The sequence below is a fragment of the Eulemur rufifrons genome, chromosome 12 (genome assembly GCF_041146395.1).
Source record: "Eulemur rufifrons isolate Redbay chromosome 12, OSU_ERuf_1, whole genome shotgun sequence".
Classification (NCBI taxonomy): Eukaryota; Metazoa; Chordata; class Mammalia; order Primates; family Lemuridae; genus Eulemur; species Eulemur rufifrons.
Window position 1 is genome coordinate 26356591 of NC_090994.1, and position 18880 is coordinate 26375470.

Consider the following 18880-nt stretch of genomic DNA (forward strand, 5'->3'; position numbering starts at 1 on the left):
TCTTTTCTAATCAGTGTATTTCACAAATATTTATTGAACTGATATATTATGCTAGGGGCTAAGAACACAGTGGTAGACAAAACAGAGACAGTACCTGCCATTGTGGAACTTGAGTGGAGGTAAGGGCATTAAATAATGCCCCAAATACCTATATAATCAGAGTAGGGTGAGTGCTCTGAAGACACAGTGTAATGGGGGACAGTCTGGGGGAAGTTATTGAAACAAAGATTTGGAGGGTAATGGGTTAAGAGTAATCTAAATACTAGAATGTAAGAAAGACTTAGATTGCCTTTGAGAGATTTAAAAGCCCCACAAAACTATAATTGGAGTGTAGTGAGGAAGGGATTTAAGTGTAAAGGATGAAAAATTATTCAATTGTATTAATAGTTCACTGATAGCAGATAATGAACTCTTATGTATTCTTTTAGGAAACTCATCAACTTCGGGGATTCTACTTAATACATAGGGGGACTTGGTGTAGCGTATAGCTATTAAGGGTTGGCTAATTATATTTGTTACAGAATAGGACTAGGAAAAGACAAAGATGCTACCTATATCCATATTCCTGTGGACAAGAAGATAGTGCAATCATAATACTTATTGAGGGTCTCACACAGACCAGGTGTTCTATAGCAACACCTAGGTTGTTTTCCCCTGAAATTGTATAAATGATGAAAATTTATAGAACAGGATTTTAACATCTCACTTGTCCAGATTTAGAGCATTGTCTGCTCTCAAGAGCACAGTAGAAAGCTAAGAATCAAATAAATGAGATTCTGGATTGTTAAGTATTTGCTGTCACTGCATATGTATGGTACATAATGGAAAGCTCACCATAATAGCCCTGCTGTTCACTGTCTAACCCTGGACAAGATACTTAGCCTGTTTCCTGGTGTGCAAGATGAAGATGCGGAACCTGGTAGTCCTGAGGCATGAGTGAAATTGTGTGTGTGTATTTGCTCTGTAATCCATAAAGCACTGTTCAGATAAAAAGGCCTTTCTATTTAGGTGTGGCTCCTAAGCAGAAGGGAGGTGCAGCTGCCAGGACCGCTAACTCAGTGTAAATTTGTCTTGGCTACCTGACTTCTCAAACTGGGCCAAATAAAATGGTGGTATATTTGAACAAACAAAGATTAGTAGTAGAAGACAAATTAATAGTGATTTTTTTTTCTTGAGACAGGGTCTCAGTCTGTCATCCAGGCTGGAGTGCAGTGGTGTGATCATAGCTCACTGCAGCCCCTAGGTGTGTGCCTCCACACCTGGCTAATTTTTTAATTTTTTATAGAGACAGGGTCTTGCTATGTTGCCCAGGCTGGTCTCAAACTCCTGGCCTCAAGCGATCCTCCTGCCTCGGCCTCCCAAAGTGCTGGAATTACAGGCATGAGCCACCACGTCTAGTGTTTTTAGTGTTTCCCTTCTGTCTGGTACTTTCCTAGGCGCTAACAGAACAAAAATGCTTTTTATAATTTAGGAAGCTGGGACTCATATCTATTATGTTTCTTGCCCAAGATTTCCTACTTGTGAGAGGCTAGGCAAAGACAAAAGCCCATGTGTCTTCCACATGTAAACTTAATACTCTGTGCTAAATGATGCTGTGAATTTTGAACAGTTAAGATTTCAGGATAAACTCTCGTACATAGCACACCTCATTCTCCAGCATTGCCTCATAGGTGTGCACCCAGCAATAGCATACAGTTGTATATTGGATTTTAAAGATTAGTCCATTTTTTTTTCATTTAAAAGGTTGTACATCAATAGTTCTCATCACCATGTGATCATTGAGCATTTTACGGTGTTCGCGGGGAAGGGCCTTGACGTGGCAACACCGCTTCTTAACTAACGCTTCCCCTCTCACACCTACTAACCCCTCACCCCCCGAGCCCACCGTTATTTTCTTCACTGTCACTAGGCTGTCATTCAGTTTTCTTCCCCACTATTAATGCTTCTGCTGCTTCTCTTCCATGTTCACAGTCTTTTATTTTGAGGGCCGTTTAGTCATCCTAGCTATGCTAGTTTCTCTGTGGCCGCTGGGCTCTGTGTTTGATAGCTTTGAACAGAACATCTGACAGCTCCCTTACTGAATTCCAGCACCCATAGGGTGGTCCTCATTAAGGAAAAAAACAAAAAATTGAGCTCAGACTAAAGGAATTCTTTTTTGACCAAATAGTGATTAAGTTATGATATATTCCTACTGTTGGCAGAGAAATAATGCCTATGATTTAGTTGTGTGGTATATGTTTATATGTATAACCAAACATTTGGTGGGATACAAGTATCTTTAGGACAATACTTCCTTAAAAACATGTTTTTGATACTAAAAGCTTTGGCATTAACAACAAAAATATCCTAATAATGATGTCATAATTTAATAGTGTTTTTAAAATACCATCTTTTTCTAAAACAAGTTACCTGTCTGGCAGAGGATTTATTTGTCATTCCAAATATATGAGTCTCTCGTCAAAAGATAACTTTGAAAATTTAACAGTAAGACTCCTTCATATACTACCTCAACGGGGCAGAAGATTTTTTCTGTGCATGTATTTGGGTGTATGGGATTGGAGAGGCAGGTTGAGTCTAAAGTTTCTTAATTATGTCACCCTTGTACATGTTTCTTATTAAAGCATATTTACCACATTTGTTGGAATTCACCTAGCCTGTTGATTTTTCTTTTTTTTTTTTATGCTTAATGTCACTTTTGTCATCCATTGTTAGATTCAGAAATAACGAAATCTTCTTCCGGGGCTTTTTTAGAAGGCAAGAAATCATTTTAACTTTGTCACTATTAACAGTAAAGAGATCTTTCTCTTTTTCGGCAGTGGTAAGGGTGAGATTGATGAAGTTGCTGCTTTAGCTTATCACAGATGTGGGTCTTTATTTTAAAGCCAGGGTTTTACAATCTCTGTTTAACTGTGGTATCAATTTATCTTAAATTAACCTTAATTCTTTGTCCGAAGCAGCTCTCAGCTTCATTAAGAGTTTTTTTAATAGTAGAAAATATTAAGTTAGGAATTATACAATTCAGTGCTTTGATGTCATGTAAGAATAAACCACAGACCTCAGAGTTTTTTACCATGTAGCAAACAATAATGTGAAAGATAATTTTTAGATTTTAGAAAAAGTAAGATGGAGTCGTTTCCATCCTGGCTTTAGGCTTTACCATTTCATTGTTTTACGTTGACACACCCAGGCTGATACTGCATTCCCATGACCCACCATCTCAACTTTATAAGGAATAGTGAGAGGGGAAAGAACTGTCTTAAGGAAAATAATGTGATTTTTCAGACTTTACCTATGGCAATATATTTAACCATGTGTGAGGGATTCCTAGGAAGAATCAGAACACAGGAAGCTGCTTATGAGAATGTGTGAAGTGTTAGCCTTTAGTCCCTTGACTGTCTTTAACTTGAACAGTGACATTCCAGGTTATTCTTGTTTTCAGAGTACATCCAAGCCATTATGATGATGGAGGAATCTGTTCAGCATGTTGTCATGACAGCCATTCAAGAGGTATGTTGGAGCTTTGTGCTTGCTGTTTTGGAAAAATTAAAGGAGCAAACATGACTATAAATAATAGAAATAGAAATTTTAAAAAGAGATTCTCATTTTAGAGAATTTTTTTTATGTTTATGATACAGCTTATATTATTTGTATTTTTAAAAAATCATACTCATTTAAATTTCTCATTTTTATTTAAATCTTAAACATTTATTTTGTAGTTATAGATGTAACTGTTCCTAATTTTTAAAAATGCCCTGAGTGAAGTAGGAATAGTAGACTAATTCCTGAAACTAATAATAAATAATATCTGTCTTAAACCAGCAGTCTTCCTCACACTTAACTCTTGTTTTCCTGTTTGGCAGAAAATGGGTCTTCAACTACATCCATACCCAATGCAATTTCTAGGTGAATCTTTATTTTAAATTGAAAACATAAAACTGTAAAAGTAAAAATAAAATAGTGACTAATAGCTGGTCAATTTCAGAATGTGAGGTTTTTTTTTTTTTTTTTTTTTTTTTGAGACAGAGTCTCACTCTGTTGGCCTGGCCAGAGTGCCATGGTGTCAGCCTAGCTCACAGCAACCTCAAACTCCTGGGCTTAAGCAATCCTCCTGCCTCAGCCTCCCCAGTAGCTGGGACTACAGGCATGCGCCACCATGCCTGGCTCATTTTTTTCTATACATATTTTTAGCTGTCCAAATCATTTCTTTCTATTTTTAGTAGAGACAGAGTCTCGCTCTTGCTCAGGCTGGCCTCGAACTCCTGACCTCGAGCGATACACCCGCCTCGGCCTCCCAGAGTGCTAGGATTACAGGCGTGAGCCACCGGGCCCGGCCCTGTGAGTATGTTTTTAATCATAAAAGCAATGGAAAAAATTCTTAAGGGAAATAGAAAACTATATATCACAGAATATGCAAGTAACATAGAAAAAATACAAAAGACAAACATGAAAAACGCTAAATGCAAATTAAGATAAATTATATTTTTAAAAAATCTTTTGGCAATGACTTCTGACACCAACTACCCAAAGTTGGGCAAACTTCACAGGTTAAGGGCGTTGTCCTCCACAAGACTGCGTTCACTTCAGAGACCAGTCCCAAGTTCCGGGATCCCCAGGCCACCCTCATACACATCTGACCAACTGGCTACAAATTCAGGGGTTCCCACTACCCTCTCAGGTTCTACCATTTGCTAGAATGTCTCACAGAACTCAGGAATGATAACACTTTTATTATAGCAAATGGATACAAATCAAATTAAATGGGTTTCTCAATTAAGTTTTTGTTAACCCAAAAAATACATAGAGTGAGGTCTGGGAGGGTTCCAAATGCAAAGTTTGTGTTGTCCCTATGTCATGGAATCAGGATGAGTCACCCTCCAGGCACATCCTCTTGTGACAATACACAGAGTATTGCCAACCAGGGAAGCTCACCTGAGCATTTGTGTTCAGAGTCTGTATTGGGGTTCCATTACTTAGGTATGACTGATTATGTAGGTATGATTGGCCACGATGTTGAAATCAATTTCCAGCCCCACTTTGCTTCCTGGAGGTCTGTCTGATAGCATGTGACTCAAAGCCTCAACCTTCTAATCACATGGCAAGCCCCCATCTGGAGTCATCTCCACCCTGAGGAACAGAGATACCCCTGTTACTAGGGAAATTCCAAAGATTTAGAGGCCACCACCTAGGAACTGGAGGCAAAGGCCAGCCAAATTCTTTATCACACAGGACCTTTCAAAAAGCAAAGCTTAAAAGTTGATCAGTTTGGCAGTCAGCACTGATGGTAGGAATGTAAACTGGTGTATTTTTTAAAAATGTTATGCCTTTTTATGTCATATAAGATTAGGTTTGGTCATAAGCGTTGAAATACCAAAGTTACAGTTACCCAAGCAAGACATAAGTTTAATTTGCTCTTCAGTGGTCTTGGGTTGGTATGGCGGCTCTGGAGTCATCAGGAACGCCCTCTCTTCTGCCGTGTTGCCGTGCCATTCTTAAGACGTGATGCCCACTGGCGGTTCAGCTGTGCTTCTCAGGCTCCATCGGTCACACTTACTTTTGCAGCCAGCAGGAAGGACTGAAGGAAGGGTTTTCTTCTTCTGATAAGTCAACTTGCAGGAATTCTCACTCCCATTAGCCAGATCTTACTCACATAGTCACACGGTGAGACTGGGAGATGAAGTCCTTATTCCAGGTATTCGGAGACCCTGCCAAAATCTGAGGATTCTGTTACTAAGCAAGAGCAGGGGAAAAGTAAGAGGACCACAACAGTCCTGCCTTGCTGTAATTGGTCCTGTGAATCCACTTTTGAAAACTTATCCTAAGGAAATGTGAAGTACAAAGATACATTATAATAGTAATAACATCAAGTGTTTATCACCTACTATGTGCTAGATTGGGCTGTTCCTAAGCAATTTACATGTTAACTCATTTAAAATTTACTACAATTGTAATTAATGCTACTGAATTTACACTTAAAATGGTTAAAATGGCAAGTTTTATGTATATTTTACCACAATGAAAAAAATAATGAAAAAGTTCACTGCAGTCCTATGAGGCAGCAGTCCCCAACCTTTTTGGTTTCACAGAAGATAGTTTTCCCACGGATGGGGCAGGGGTGGGGTAGGCAGAGCTCAGGCCGTGATGCAAGCAACGGGGAGCGGCAGTGAACACAGACGAAGCTTCGCTCGCTCACCCACCGCTCACCTGCTGTGCGGGGGGTCCCCCGCCCCCCAGTTCCTAAGTTTCATGGAAGATAATTTTTCTGTGGAAGGGGAACGTGGAGGAGCTCTGTCGCCCAGTCTGTGGCCCGAGGGTTGGGAACCACAGTTATGAGGTATGTATTATTATTGTCCCCATTTTATAAAAGGAAATTGAGGCATAGAGAGTTTGAGTCACTTGCCCAAGTTCACATGGGAAGTAGTGGCTGACTTAGAACTCAGATCTAAACAGTCTGAATCCAGAGCCCAACCTATGGTCATTGTGCTGTGTCTCCTCGAGATAGTTTGTTTCAGTATTTTCTAGTACTGAAACATTAGAGAGACCCAACCACAGAGCAGTAGGGAATGGATAAAATAAATTATGATATAACATGTATCAGCATATTATGCAGGCATTAAAGCGTATTTTTGGAAACAGGGATGACATAAGGGAAAGCTTGTATTAGGTTTTGAAAAGGTAGAATACAAAGCACATCAACAATATGATCTCATTTCTGTTAAAAATAAAAATTGAAATTAAGATGAATGAAAACAAAGAAACTTGCTAAATGTTAACTCTGTCCAAAAAGTTGAATGTTCTTTACTGTTCAGTATTTTCCCATTTTTCTATAATGAAAGATGTTTCATCTATAACCAGGGATATTTTTTAAATTAAAATCTATGACCAAGTGATTTTTATTCTATAAATCTATCCCAAGGAATTATTTAAAAATTCAGACCAAGCACTCTGGGAGGCTGAGGCGAGCAGATTGTTTGAGCTCAGGAGTTTGAGACCAGCCTGAGCAAGAGCGAGACCCCGTCTCTACTAAAAATAGAAAGAAATTATATGGACAGCTAAAAATATATATAGAAAAAATTAGCCGGGCATGGTGGTGCATGCCTGTAGTCCCAGCTACTCGGGAGGCTGAGGCAGGAGGATCGCTTGAGTTCAGGAATTTGAGGTTGCTGTGAGCTAGGCTGACGCCACGGCACTCTAGCCTGGGCAACATAGTGAGACTCTGTCTCAAAAAAATAATAAATAAAAATAAAGTAGAGGGGTGATATTCCCCCAAAATAAGGCGACGACATTAGCAGAAGAAAGAAGAATAAACTTTAGGCGGGCAGATGCCACGGTGTTCAGCGCAGCGTCTAAGCACAGCGAGAAAGACAGTGAGTTTGAGAGCCATGGCTGAGCCTGAGGGAGGGAGGCAGCATGGAGGGAAGGCGCCTGGCAGCCTCCTGACGTCGCAGAACGGACTAGGAGACATAACTGAGTGAGAGAAGGCCGAGCTCAGGGCAGGCGCTCTAGATTTTTACTGAGAGGTGTTGCTGTGTTATGATAAGGACTAAAACTAAAGTGTAGCAATACTAAAGGGGAAAAGACTGGACAAAAACATGTCTCCTCCCTTCTTCCACCTGCCTCTGAGCCAGATGCTTTCTATCTGAATATTCTGTCATGACCCTTATTGTCACAACGCAGTGCACTTATCTACTGATTTGTCCTTATGTGAATCCTGCTAGACCCATGGTTGCCACAGATAGCAAATTCTTAAAAATTTCAGAATTATATATATTTTTATTTCAAAGTATTAAGGGGGTACAAATGTTTTTGGTTACATGGATCACTTTTGTAACGCCTGAGTCACAGCTGTAGGTGTGCCCATCACCCAAATAATGTTCATTGTACCTGTTAGGTAGGTTTTTTGCCCCTCCTTCCCCCTCCTCCCTGCTTGACTTCCACTAAGATTTACATTCCTCTGTGCACATATGTGCTCATCCGTTAGTTCCAGTTTAATAGCGAGTACATGTGGTGTTTGTTTTTCCATTCTTGGGATATTTCACTTAGGATAATGGTCTCCAGTTCCATCCAAATTGTTGCAAAAGGCAACGTTCATCCTTTTTATGGCAGAGTAGTACTCCATGGTATACACATACCACATCTTAGAATAATTTTTTCTGAATTTTTTTCTCTTTACATTGGGCATTATTTTTTTTCAATTGGAAGAAAGATGTTTTTAAAATATTTTTATGAATATTCTCAAAAGGATAAAAATTTAAGATAATATTTCTTTCTTTTCCTGAAAATTTTTTTCCCCCTAATTGTGCTAAGGGATCTTTAACTCTTCTCATTATGTTAATACAGAGCAGTGGTTCCCAGATTTTGGACTGTATCATCAGATCACCTGGAGGGCTTATTAAACACGTTGCTGGCCCCTAACCCCAGAGTTTTGACTCAGTAAACCTGGGATGGGGCCCAAGAATGTGCATTTCTGACAGTTCCCAGGCAGTTGCTCTGGGGGCCTCATTTTGAGAGCCCCGATACAGAGAAGAAGGCACAGCTGAACAGTTCAGCTCTCTGGAGAGGGTGAAGGCTGAAATCACAAGATCTGCCGACAGTACGTCTCCACATTTCTGATGGTCCCTCTCCCTTTTGTCCTTCAGACAGAACATAAGAAAGAAATAGTAGAAGGTGGGGCCATTTGAGTCTGCCGCAGACAGTTGTTATAATCAGAATTCTGTCCCTTCTCCCCTCACCCCTTCCCTCCCCTTTGGATCTCCCTTTGGGATATGAGCGTGAGAGAGGCTAGGACGGGGGTGGGGGCGTGAGTGATCATTAAACATGAGCCGGTTAATTTGGGCTAGTATTGATGTCCACATTTATTCTTTAGAAATAAATAGATACTTGGTGTTGCTATTTTTACTGAAAAGTCACTGTTTTTAAATGTTTAGTCAGATTTTTAACTTAATAGCTGTCTTAGTGATAAGAATCAGGAATACTTGATCCTTATGACTGGGCTTGCAGTGAAAGGGAGCACCAGAATTCAGACCTCTAATTTTATTTTTCTTTTTAAATTTTTAATTTTTAATTATTCTGGGTGCATACTAGTTCAAGGGTACATGTGCTGTTCTGATACAGGCATACAATTTGAATTAATCAGATCAGTGTAATTGGGCTATCCATCACCTCAGGCATTTATCATTTCTTTTGTTAGAACATTCCAGTTCTACTCTTCCAGTTATTTTAAAGTCTACCCTGACTTGCTGTTGCTTGTAGTCACTTTGTGGCGCTGTCAAGCATATCTGGCTCTATTTTTGCACCCTTTGTCCCCATCCCGCTACCCTTCCCAGCCTCTGATAACCGTCATTCTGCTCTGTCTCTATGAGATCAGTTGTTTTCAATACTTAGCTCCACATATGAGTGAGAACATGTGAGATTTTAGACTCTAATTTTAAATGAAGGCATTATCCTAGAGTGGAAAAAAAAAGTTCTGAACTCAAAGGCATTAATGTATAGGTAAATGTTCCTTTTACATTTGTGTTCTCATTTTCATTTTTATATTTCTATAGTGGCTGGGTATTCATTTTGTTGTATGTTATGTAGAATATCTTTTTTGCCTCCTATTTATGGTCATTTAAATCTTAATTTCAGCTAATGAGTAAAGAGTCTCCTGTTTCTGCTGGAAATGATGCCTATGTTGACCTTGATCGCCAGGTATATGATTTTGCATTGTTTTTATTCATGCAAAGATCGACAAGGATAAACTTCAGATATTAATGAGAATAATATTTCAGTTGAAATTGCTTATGGAATATATTGGCATAATTCTTTATATTTTATCTAAAATTTAAGAACTTGTTATTTTACTAATGGGTGTTATACATTTATAATTAAGTTTATAATTTGTAACTAAATCCATTTGTAATTAAATTTAAGATAGATCAATTTCTTTGACTTTCTGTAATTCCTTGTGTCTGGTCATGATTTTTTATTTTCTTAGAGACAGTGCCTCACTCTGTCACCCAGGCTGGAGTATAATGGCACAATCATAGCTCACTACAATCTTTAACTCCTGTGCTCAAGGAATCATCCTGCCTCAGCCTCCCAAGAAGCTGGGGCTACAGGCGTGTGCCACCATGCCCAACTAATTTGATTGATTGATTTATTGGTAGAGACAGGGTCTCTCTGTGTTGCCCAGGCTGGTCTCAAACTTCTGGCCTCAAGCAATCCTCCTGCCTCGGCCTTCCAAAGTGCTGGGATTAACAGGTGGGAGCCAACGTGCCCAGCCTAGTTATGATTTTTTCTTTTTCTGTTAGTGAAATCTGTATGCCACATTTAACACAATAGATATATTCCTGGAAAACGACATGAAGCAGTGTAGTGAATAATCTTTCAGTCGATAATTAAATGCTTTAAGGGAAATAATATATTTTTATAGGAATCCTGCAATGTTTTTTTATGATTTTAATGGAAAAGTTATTCTGTACTTTTAAATATTGCTTCTTAATAAAATACTGTTAGTTACACTGTCGGTTTCTATGTTCCAGCTGTCTGAGACATTTCTTTCAAAGCATAAACAGAAATATTCGTATTCTTTATCTTCTCTTCATTTCTTCCCCGTGGTTTCGAAATGTTTTGCAGGAAAATCTTTGGATATGCTATAATTTTAACCCAAACTGTAATGTCTTTCTCCTATGTTGTAGTGTTTGGTTTTAAAGTTGTTACCTTGAATGTATTTTTTTTTGTATCTATGCTACACACAAGTTTGGTCACATGAAATGAAGAGACAATAAAATTTTATTTTAATCAGAATTTATTTCATACTTTGCCAACTTAGAGTTTATATAATAATGGTACACAGCTTGAGAATGTTTGATTTACATTGAGAATCAGAATAATAAAAATTTTTTCTTTTAAAATGGTGCTATACAGGGCTGGGCATGGTGGTTCATACTTGGAATCCCAGCACTTTGGGAAGCCGAAGTAGAAGGATCACTTGAAGCCAAGAGTTTGAGACTAACCTGGGCAATATAGCAGGACCCCATCTCTAAAATAATAAAATTAGCCAGGCACGGTGGCACATGCCTGTAGTCCCAGCTACTAGGGATACAGGAGGATCACTTGAGCCCAGTAGTTAGTTCGAGGTGTAACAGTGAGCTATGATGATCACTGGGTGACAGAGTGAGACCCTATCTCTAAATAAATATGTATAAATTTAAAAAGAAAAATATAAAATGGTGCTATACAAATTAGCATAAAGGTTTATTTAATACGATTAAAAAACTGGGGTTGAAGTACCCTAGCTATGTATTTCCCTGTTCCTCTAGCACATACGTACTTTACTATGGTAAAATTTCTCAGTGACTAAAGAATCAACATCACCAAGAACCAACTAGTCCAGTTTGAAGAAGACAGATAAGAAACTTGATCTGAGGAATGAGCCAAATCCAAAGGACAGAAAAGATAAGACTTAGGGTTAAAAGAAATTAATTCAATGTCAGAAGTGTCTTCTTTTATAATAACTCTTGCAAAGGGGGTCTTGATTTCCTCCCTCACGTTCCTCCCACCGCTAAGAAAGAAAGGGGGGAAATGTTTTAATTCTATGTTGTACATATGTAACTATGAATTATTGCCACTTTGCATTGAAATGTTTATCATATCTCCTTGTTTCTAACCAGTTGAAGAAAACTACAGAGGAACTAAATGAAGCTTTGTCAGCAAAGGAGGAAATTGCTCAAAGATGCCATGAACTGGATATGCAGGTAAGAGGTTTTCCCTGGGTACCTCCTATTTGAAATGTACCAGCAAATGTGCCATATGCTGCCATGAAGCACAGCTTGACTATGATGCAACCCTAAAGGGAAAAAGTAGGAAGGAAAACAGGTTTCTGCTTAAAGATAGGTGACTGAGCAAAGATGTTAATGTCCTTTCTTTTCTTCCTGCAACCCCATTACATTTATAATAAATGAATTGAAATGTTATAAACCCACAGGAAAAGAAGACAGGAGGGTAGCACACAGGAGTCTTTTGGTGTGTCAGTAAACTGTCTCTCAGGAGGGGTGAGGGAGATTTTATTAGATCAATAAATGTGAAAATTCTATTTCGAATCAAAAGTGTAGTTTATTAAATCTCAAAGAAGAAGCAGTACAGTGAATCAAAGTATGCACCTAAACTATTGACACAGTTTTGCCATCTTAACCATAGCTTGTTTATGCCAGCAGCCAAGAAGCCTAGAGAGAGAGGGCCTGTTTCTGTTGACCAATCTCAGCTGCTTAATCACAAGCATCCTCATCATTTCATCCAGTTGGTTGCATAGACATCTGCTGTAATTGACTGACCAGGTTTCATGAAGCTGTAATAGATAACACCAGCACTGCACCACAAAACAGGCACCATTAGCTTTTTTTGATTAATATTTGGTTTTGGACTGTGTTTTGGCACTTCATCTTTATTCAACCATTGTGTCAAACGCTTGTGATTGTCAACAAGAATCCATTTTTCATCACCTAACAATATGGTGTGGAAATGGTTCGCCTTTTTGTTCTGATGCCAGCAAAGAAAGGCAAGCTTCGAGATGATTTCTCTTCTAATGCTTGTTTAATTCATGCAGAGCCCATCTATCCAGCTTCTTTACCTTGCTGATTTGTTTAAAGTGGTCCAATATTGTTGGACTAGTAACGTCAAATCTTGCTGCTAATTCACGCATAGGTTGAGATGGATTTGCTTCCACCACAGGTTTCAGCTCAACATTATCCACCTTGGCCTCAGGTAGCCCACATGGCTCATTTTCCAGAGTAAAATCACCAGAACAGAACTTCTCAAACCACCAATGTACTGTGCATTCATTAGCCACATCCCTCCTAAACACTTCGTTGATATTTCAAACTGTCTGTGCAGCATTGGTTCCATGATGGAATTCATATTCTAAAATAACATAAATTTTTGACTTATCCATGGTTTCACAAAAATTGCTTTAAAAAAATGTGAAAGATAATCACAAGCCAACATGTACGTTTGAAAGACTGAGGATGTACCTTCACAATAAACATAAAATAAATGTCAAAGTGAAATGTCAGAGATATCAGCTGTCAAACTTAGTACTTAAGGAAATCAGACATTTCATACTTAATAACCTAAATAGGCCGGGTGCGGTGGCTCACACCTGTAATCCTAGCACTCTGGGAGGTTGAGGCAGGTGGATTGTTTGAGCTCAGGAGTTCGAGACCAGCCTGAGCAAAGAATGAGACCCCCGGCTCTACTAAAAATAGAAAGAAATTAGCTGGACAACTAAAAATATATAGAAAAAATCAGCCAGGTATAGTGGCGCATGCTTGTAGTCCCAGCTCCTCGGGAGGCTGAGGCAGGAGGATCGCTTGAGCCCAGGAGTTTGAGGTTGCTGTGAGCTAGGCTGACGCCACGGCACTCACTCTAGCCCGGGCAACAGAGTGAGACTCTGTCTCAAAAATAATAATAATAATAATAATAATCATAAGCTAAATAAAAAGCCCTAGTTTGTAGTGCCTGCCAGTTTCCATAGTGTTAATACTATCACAATGGCTGATTTCAAGTTACTGATGCCTTAACATCCAGCTCACAGTACTCTTGATGCTAACCAGCTCCAGCACACCACCAGTCTTCATCAGCCTCAGAAAGCCAAAAGGTAGATAGAAAAGTGCTGAGTGGCTGAAAGAAGCAAGAATGCAGTGGCCAAGAACACCCACAAGGTGGCAGGGCTGTTGTAGCGGAGCCCCAGAGGGACCACAGGTGTGCTGGAAGGCTGAAGTGAGGCTGTGACTATACGGAACAGGCAGCCTGTCAGCTGTGTCGACTACTACGTTATAGACTGACCTATAGCCAGGTTCCAAATCAGAGGATTCTTTTCTAAAGAAATGAAACAAACAGAAGTATAGAGAGGTCAGAGTGTTAGTATTGCAGTGTAAGCTGCTTTTCATTTTGGCCTTCTGGGTTCCCTAATTTAGACAAAAGCCAGCTTCTTGTGGATAAGCCCTAAAGTGCAGCCGTGAATTTAGAGCTTCTAGTTACCTGTGCTATTGACTAATTCTTGAATATAAGGAAAATCTGCATTACAAAAGAGAAAAGGATGAATATGAACAGAACACTAGCCCTAAAGCAAGTAGAGAAATTTTAAGGAGTAAGAAAGGTTTTTCTTTTTAATCTATTTAAAACCCTCAATCACGATATTACATATATAAGGACAAGATGCTATCTTACAAAGGAAAAATTAAGAGATCAAGAAACAAGTAAATTAAAAATAGAATTGTCAAGCTAGACATGGTAGCTTGTGCCTGTAGTCCCAGCTACTTGGGAGGCTGAAGCAGAAGGATTGCTTGAGCCCAGGAGTTCCAGGCTGCAGTGAACTGTGATCACACCTGTGAATAGCCACTGTACTCCAGCCTGCGTGACATGGCAAGACTCTCTAAAAATAAATAAAAAAATAGAACTGTCAAAATAAAAAAATTCAGTAGAATAATTAAAGATAAAGTCGAGAAAATCTCACAAATAAAAAGACAGAAATTAGATTATTTGTCTGGAGTTTACTTCAACTGAAGGGGGGCAGCAGATTGAGGTACACATGAGACATAATTGGTCACGTTTGGATACCTGTTAAAGCCGGTCATGCATACATAGAGTTCATAATACTTCACACTGGAAGAAGCATTTTACTTTGAAAGGCAAAGGAGTTGGTCATTGCATTGGTTGTGTTTAGAACAAAGTGTAATCCTGGCATACTTGTTGGGTTATGTAGGAAATAATATTTACATAGTCATAATGTAAGTGCTGTCAATTACTTTTCAAATTTAGAATTTAACTGTATACACAAATGCTGAATTTGATTAATAAGTAAAAATTCATTATTTTTACAAGTGGGGTATAAATATTATCTTGGATAATATAAAATTAAAGTTGCACGCTGGGATTGGCAAACTACACAGCTTGCCATCTGTTTTTATAAACTTTTATTGTAGCACAGTCACACTCATTCGTTTACACATTGTCTGGCTACTTTCACACTATAGTGACACGGTAGAGTCCTTGCCCCAGAGACCTCTGTACGCCTCAAATGTTTACTATATGGTCCTTTACACCAGAAAGGTTTGCCAGTCCCTGGTATGGACAGGTTGCCAACTGAATAATAGTGTTGCAAAGAAGAGAAGGGGTACCCCTACAAGACCTTTGCTATGCAGAAAACAGTGGTAACACAGTCGTAATGATGTGATCTTTAATGTCAACATTTTGAATTGTCCTATAGAGAAATATTATTGTAAAAATAAAGGAACAGATGCTAGAGGCTTAAGAGTAGAGTGGGAGCAATGAGGGAGGCAAGGGCCCAAAATGTTTCCATCTTCCTAAGTAGAGTGTCAGGAACCACTTCTGTGAGGCAACAGTCATTACATGGCTGGCTCCTGGTTGTCATCCAACCTCACCCAGCTCAAGCTCACCTGATTTATTTGTCATAAAATATTTATTGGGCATGTAGATGTGCCAGGCACTAAAGTGGGTCCAAGGTAGATCTCTTGAGGAAGGCCTTCCCTGGTTGGCCAATCCAAAATAATTATCCGGTCTCTCCTGTTATTTTTATTTCAACCCGCTGCGCAGCACTTTTCATTCTTGGTTTTGCATGTATTAATTTCCTTTTTTGTGTCATATGATTTGTTTTTATTTATATATCTATTATGGTTGGTTTCAAATGTATAACATACAAGGAAGAACTTTCTCTATTTTGCTCACCACTGTACCTCTTGCACCTGGAGAAGTGCAGCCGTCCCTAGCGCGTAGTGAGCACTCGGCGCGGATGTGAGCGGCGACTGCGTAGGAGGAAGCAGCAGGCAGTTGTGCAAAATCGCAGAGGTGACCAGTGAAGAAGTGAGAATGGTGACAGAACAAGTTACTGTAATCTGGCATATCTGAGGAGAGAGTCACTGGGCTGATAAATCAAGAAATAATGTTATATAGCATATTATTTACAGATAGAAAAAGCAGTAAAATTAGAAATAGTTAAAACGCTGTTCCATTCTGTGTCTAGAGAGTGGGAAAACTCTCATTATAAGCCCCTTTGCCTTGTTTGACTTTTTCTTAAATGAATCACGTCTACGTTTTTAAAGTTATATTCCCTTTTCTGTGTGTGTAAAAAGGAGTTCTACCATATATATTGAATTGGGGGGGGGCTGGCTCCTTCCATTATTTTCAGATTCATCCATGTCATCAGTATCAATAATTCTTTTTTATTGCTGAATAGTATTCTTTTATACAGGTCATATATACCATATCCAAAATACTTGGGACCAGAAGTGTTTCCAATTTTGGATTTTTTCAGATTTTGGAATATTTGCATTAGCAGTTGAGCATCCTCAATCCAAAAATCCGAAATCTGAAATGTTCCCATGAGCATTTCCTGTGAGCATCATGTGGGTGCTCAAAAAGTTTCAGATTTTGGGGCATTTCCGATTTTGGAGTTAGGATGTTCAACCTGTGTGGATATACTGCAGTTTATCCATTTACTCATTGATAAACATTGGAGTTGTTGTTTTTCTCTTTTATAAATAAAGCTGCTATATACATCTTTTATAAGTCTTTGTGTGGGCATATGCTTTTATTTCTCTTGAGTAAGGGCATTCTACCTAGAGGTAGAATGGATAAATCAATCATATGGTAGTTACATGTTTAATTTTTTAAGAAACTGCTAAGCTGTTTTCCAAAGTGTTTGCAACATTTTATATTCTCACCAGAAGTTTCTTTGCCAACACTTGGTGCAGTCTTTTTAGTTTTATCCATTACAGTGGGAGTGTAGTTGTATAACATTGTGTTTTTAATTTGCAATTTGTTGATAACTAATGATAATTATCCTTATGTGTGCTTATTTGCCATCTCTTCTTTGATGAAGTGTTTTTTCAAACATGAAATCAAGAATGAGTTCTTACTCTTACCTATTGCTCTGTGTGTGCAACATTCCAAAATAATATAAATGCTGTAAGTGGAGATAAATTGTACTTCTTTAAAAATAGGCTTTAATTCATAATGGAAATTCACAAGTGACTGAGCTGGTACTAGTGTAATTGGAGGAAGTAACTTCCTGTATCTCAACAGGTGGCAGCATTGCAGGAGGAGAAAAGTAGTTTGTTGGCAGAGAATCAGATATTGATGGAAAGACTCAATCAGTCTGATTCTATAGAAGATCCTAACAGTCCAGCAGGAAGAAGGCATTTGCAGCTCCAGACTCAATTAGAACAGCTCCAAGAAGAAACATTCAGGTAAAAGATCACTCTTTAAAACCAGATTTTTAAAGAAAATGTGATAGCTCTCATTTAAAGTTTACGATTATAGTGTTAGAACTTCTGGGTAACTGTAGACCAAGGAGGCTGTATAATAAACAGCTTCCCAGAGTCTCCCCACATGACATTAAATAACTTCACATTCAGGAAAAATTCTTTCAGAGCTACATCCTTCATATTACTTGAAGACAGAATGCCCCAGCTGCAGAGTAACTGTGAGTGAAACCAGCCAGCACCCCACAGCTGCCCACCCAGCCCTGCCCCGGAGCTCTGTGGTAAGCAAAGGCTGAGTGGGAGAATAGTAAAGGAAGAATACTAGTGACGAGGCCTGAGTTGTTATCAGAAAGATTACTTTCACCCAAGACCTACAATTACTTAAAAAAAAAAAAAAAAGAGGTAACTGAGCAGAGTAGACTACAAACTGCAGAGTGGAGATTTCAAAGTAAGTTCATGTTGTTAAAGGGCCTGATGCCATGAAAAGATGCAGGCAGGGAGTTTAAAGGTACGGATGCCCTTTCCAGGTACATAGTACAAGAGCCAGGTGCATTTCTAGAATTATAGAGACTTAATATGTGTGTATAGAGAGAGATTTATAGAGATAGACTTATTTAAAGGGCAAGATGATTTAACAGGACAGTCACCACTTAAAGGAACAGCCTTCCAAACATCTAGGGGGAAAAGGCCGAAAGGAAGGAAGAACAGCCCTTTGGGGAAAGGGAGAAAAGGGAAAATTTGGTGTCCTGGAAGAGAAAACAGAACCACAAAATTGGAAGACTTAGGAGCATGATGACAATTTTTTTAATTAAAATATTGTTACGATTTACTAAAAAGTGCAGTATAACCTGTGTCTTACCTAGCCATAGATTTCCAGTGTTAAAACAGAAATTAAGCATCAGTTAGATTTTTACTTTATGGAGTAACTGGGGGGTAACATATCTACCATGATTCATTATTCCTCATTGAAATGTTTCTGGATGATAAAAAGTTTTTCTTAGTCTTAGAAACCTTAGAAACAATGTTTCCCTGTGCTGTGCACCAGCAGTTCACAGGGTGGTCAGGGACCCCTGGAGTTTTGCCAAGACCACGTCGGAGAGGCTGCGGGGCCCTCTCTTCTCCACCAGTGTCTGTGCAAAGGCTGGGTGTTCTTCCTACCCTCCAGCCAGAACAGCGTGTCGTGAGAGACAAATGCAGAGACAGATGTGAGAACCCAGCTGTCTTCTATTAGACCAGACACTGGCATCGCAAAAATGTAGAACAAAACCAGCCTTCTTATTTCTTTGTTTAGAAAACATAGTTATTTCTCATTAACAATATGTTGTTTATAATGAACTAAGTACATTGAAATATACTTTGTTTGAATTTCTAATATGATAAATGTTGATAGATTAGATCTATGTAAATAAAAGTTTTTTGGGTCCTCAGTAATTTTAAGAGTGTGAAGGGGTCTTGAGACCATAAAAATCTGAGAACCCTTCATCTGCATCTTGACTTCCTAAGACAGAATCAGTGGCTGGTAAATCCAAGCATGACTTTACTCTTTTGTTTCTAAATTGTGGCTAGTTTATAAATTGTGGTTTGGGGTGTTGGTATTTATTTAATAGAGTTATCTTACATTT

At 38.8% G+C, this 18880-nt stretch overlaps 1 protein-coding gene across 1 annotated transcript in view; it reads left to right on the forward strand.

Moving 5' to 3' along the window:
* HOOK3 (hook microtubule tethering protein 3) overlaps positions 1 to 18880 on the forward strand; it is a 96501-nt gene that overhangs the window by 34434 nt on the left and 43187 nt on the right. Inside the window, exons 6-9 of the mRNA XM_069485030.1 lie at positions 3440 to 3507; positions 9625 to 9687; positions 11652 to 11735; positions 17080 to 17243. Of these exons, the coding sequence (XP_069341131.1) occupies positions 3440 to 3507; positions 9625 to 9687; positions 11652 to 11735; positions 17080 to 17243 (379 nt within the window). The remainder of the gene's footprint in view (positions 1 to 3439; positions 3508 to 9624; positions 9688 to 11651; positions 11736 to 17079; positions 17244 to 18880) is intronic.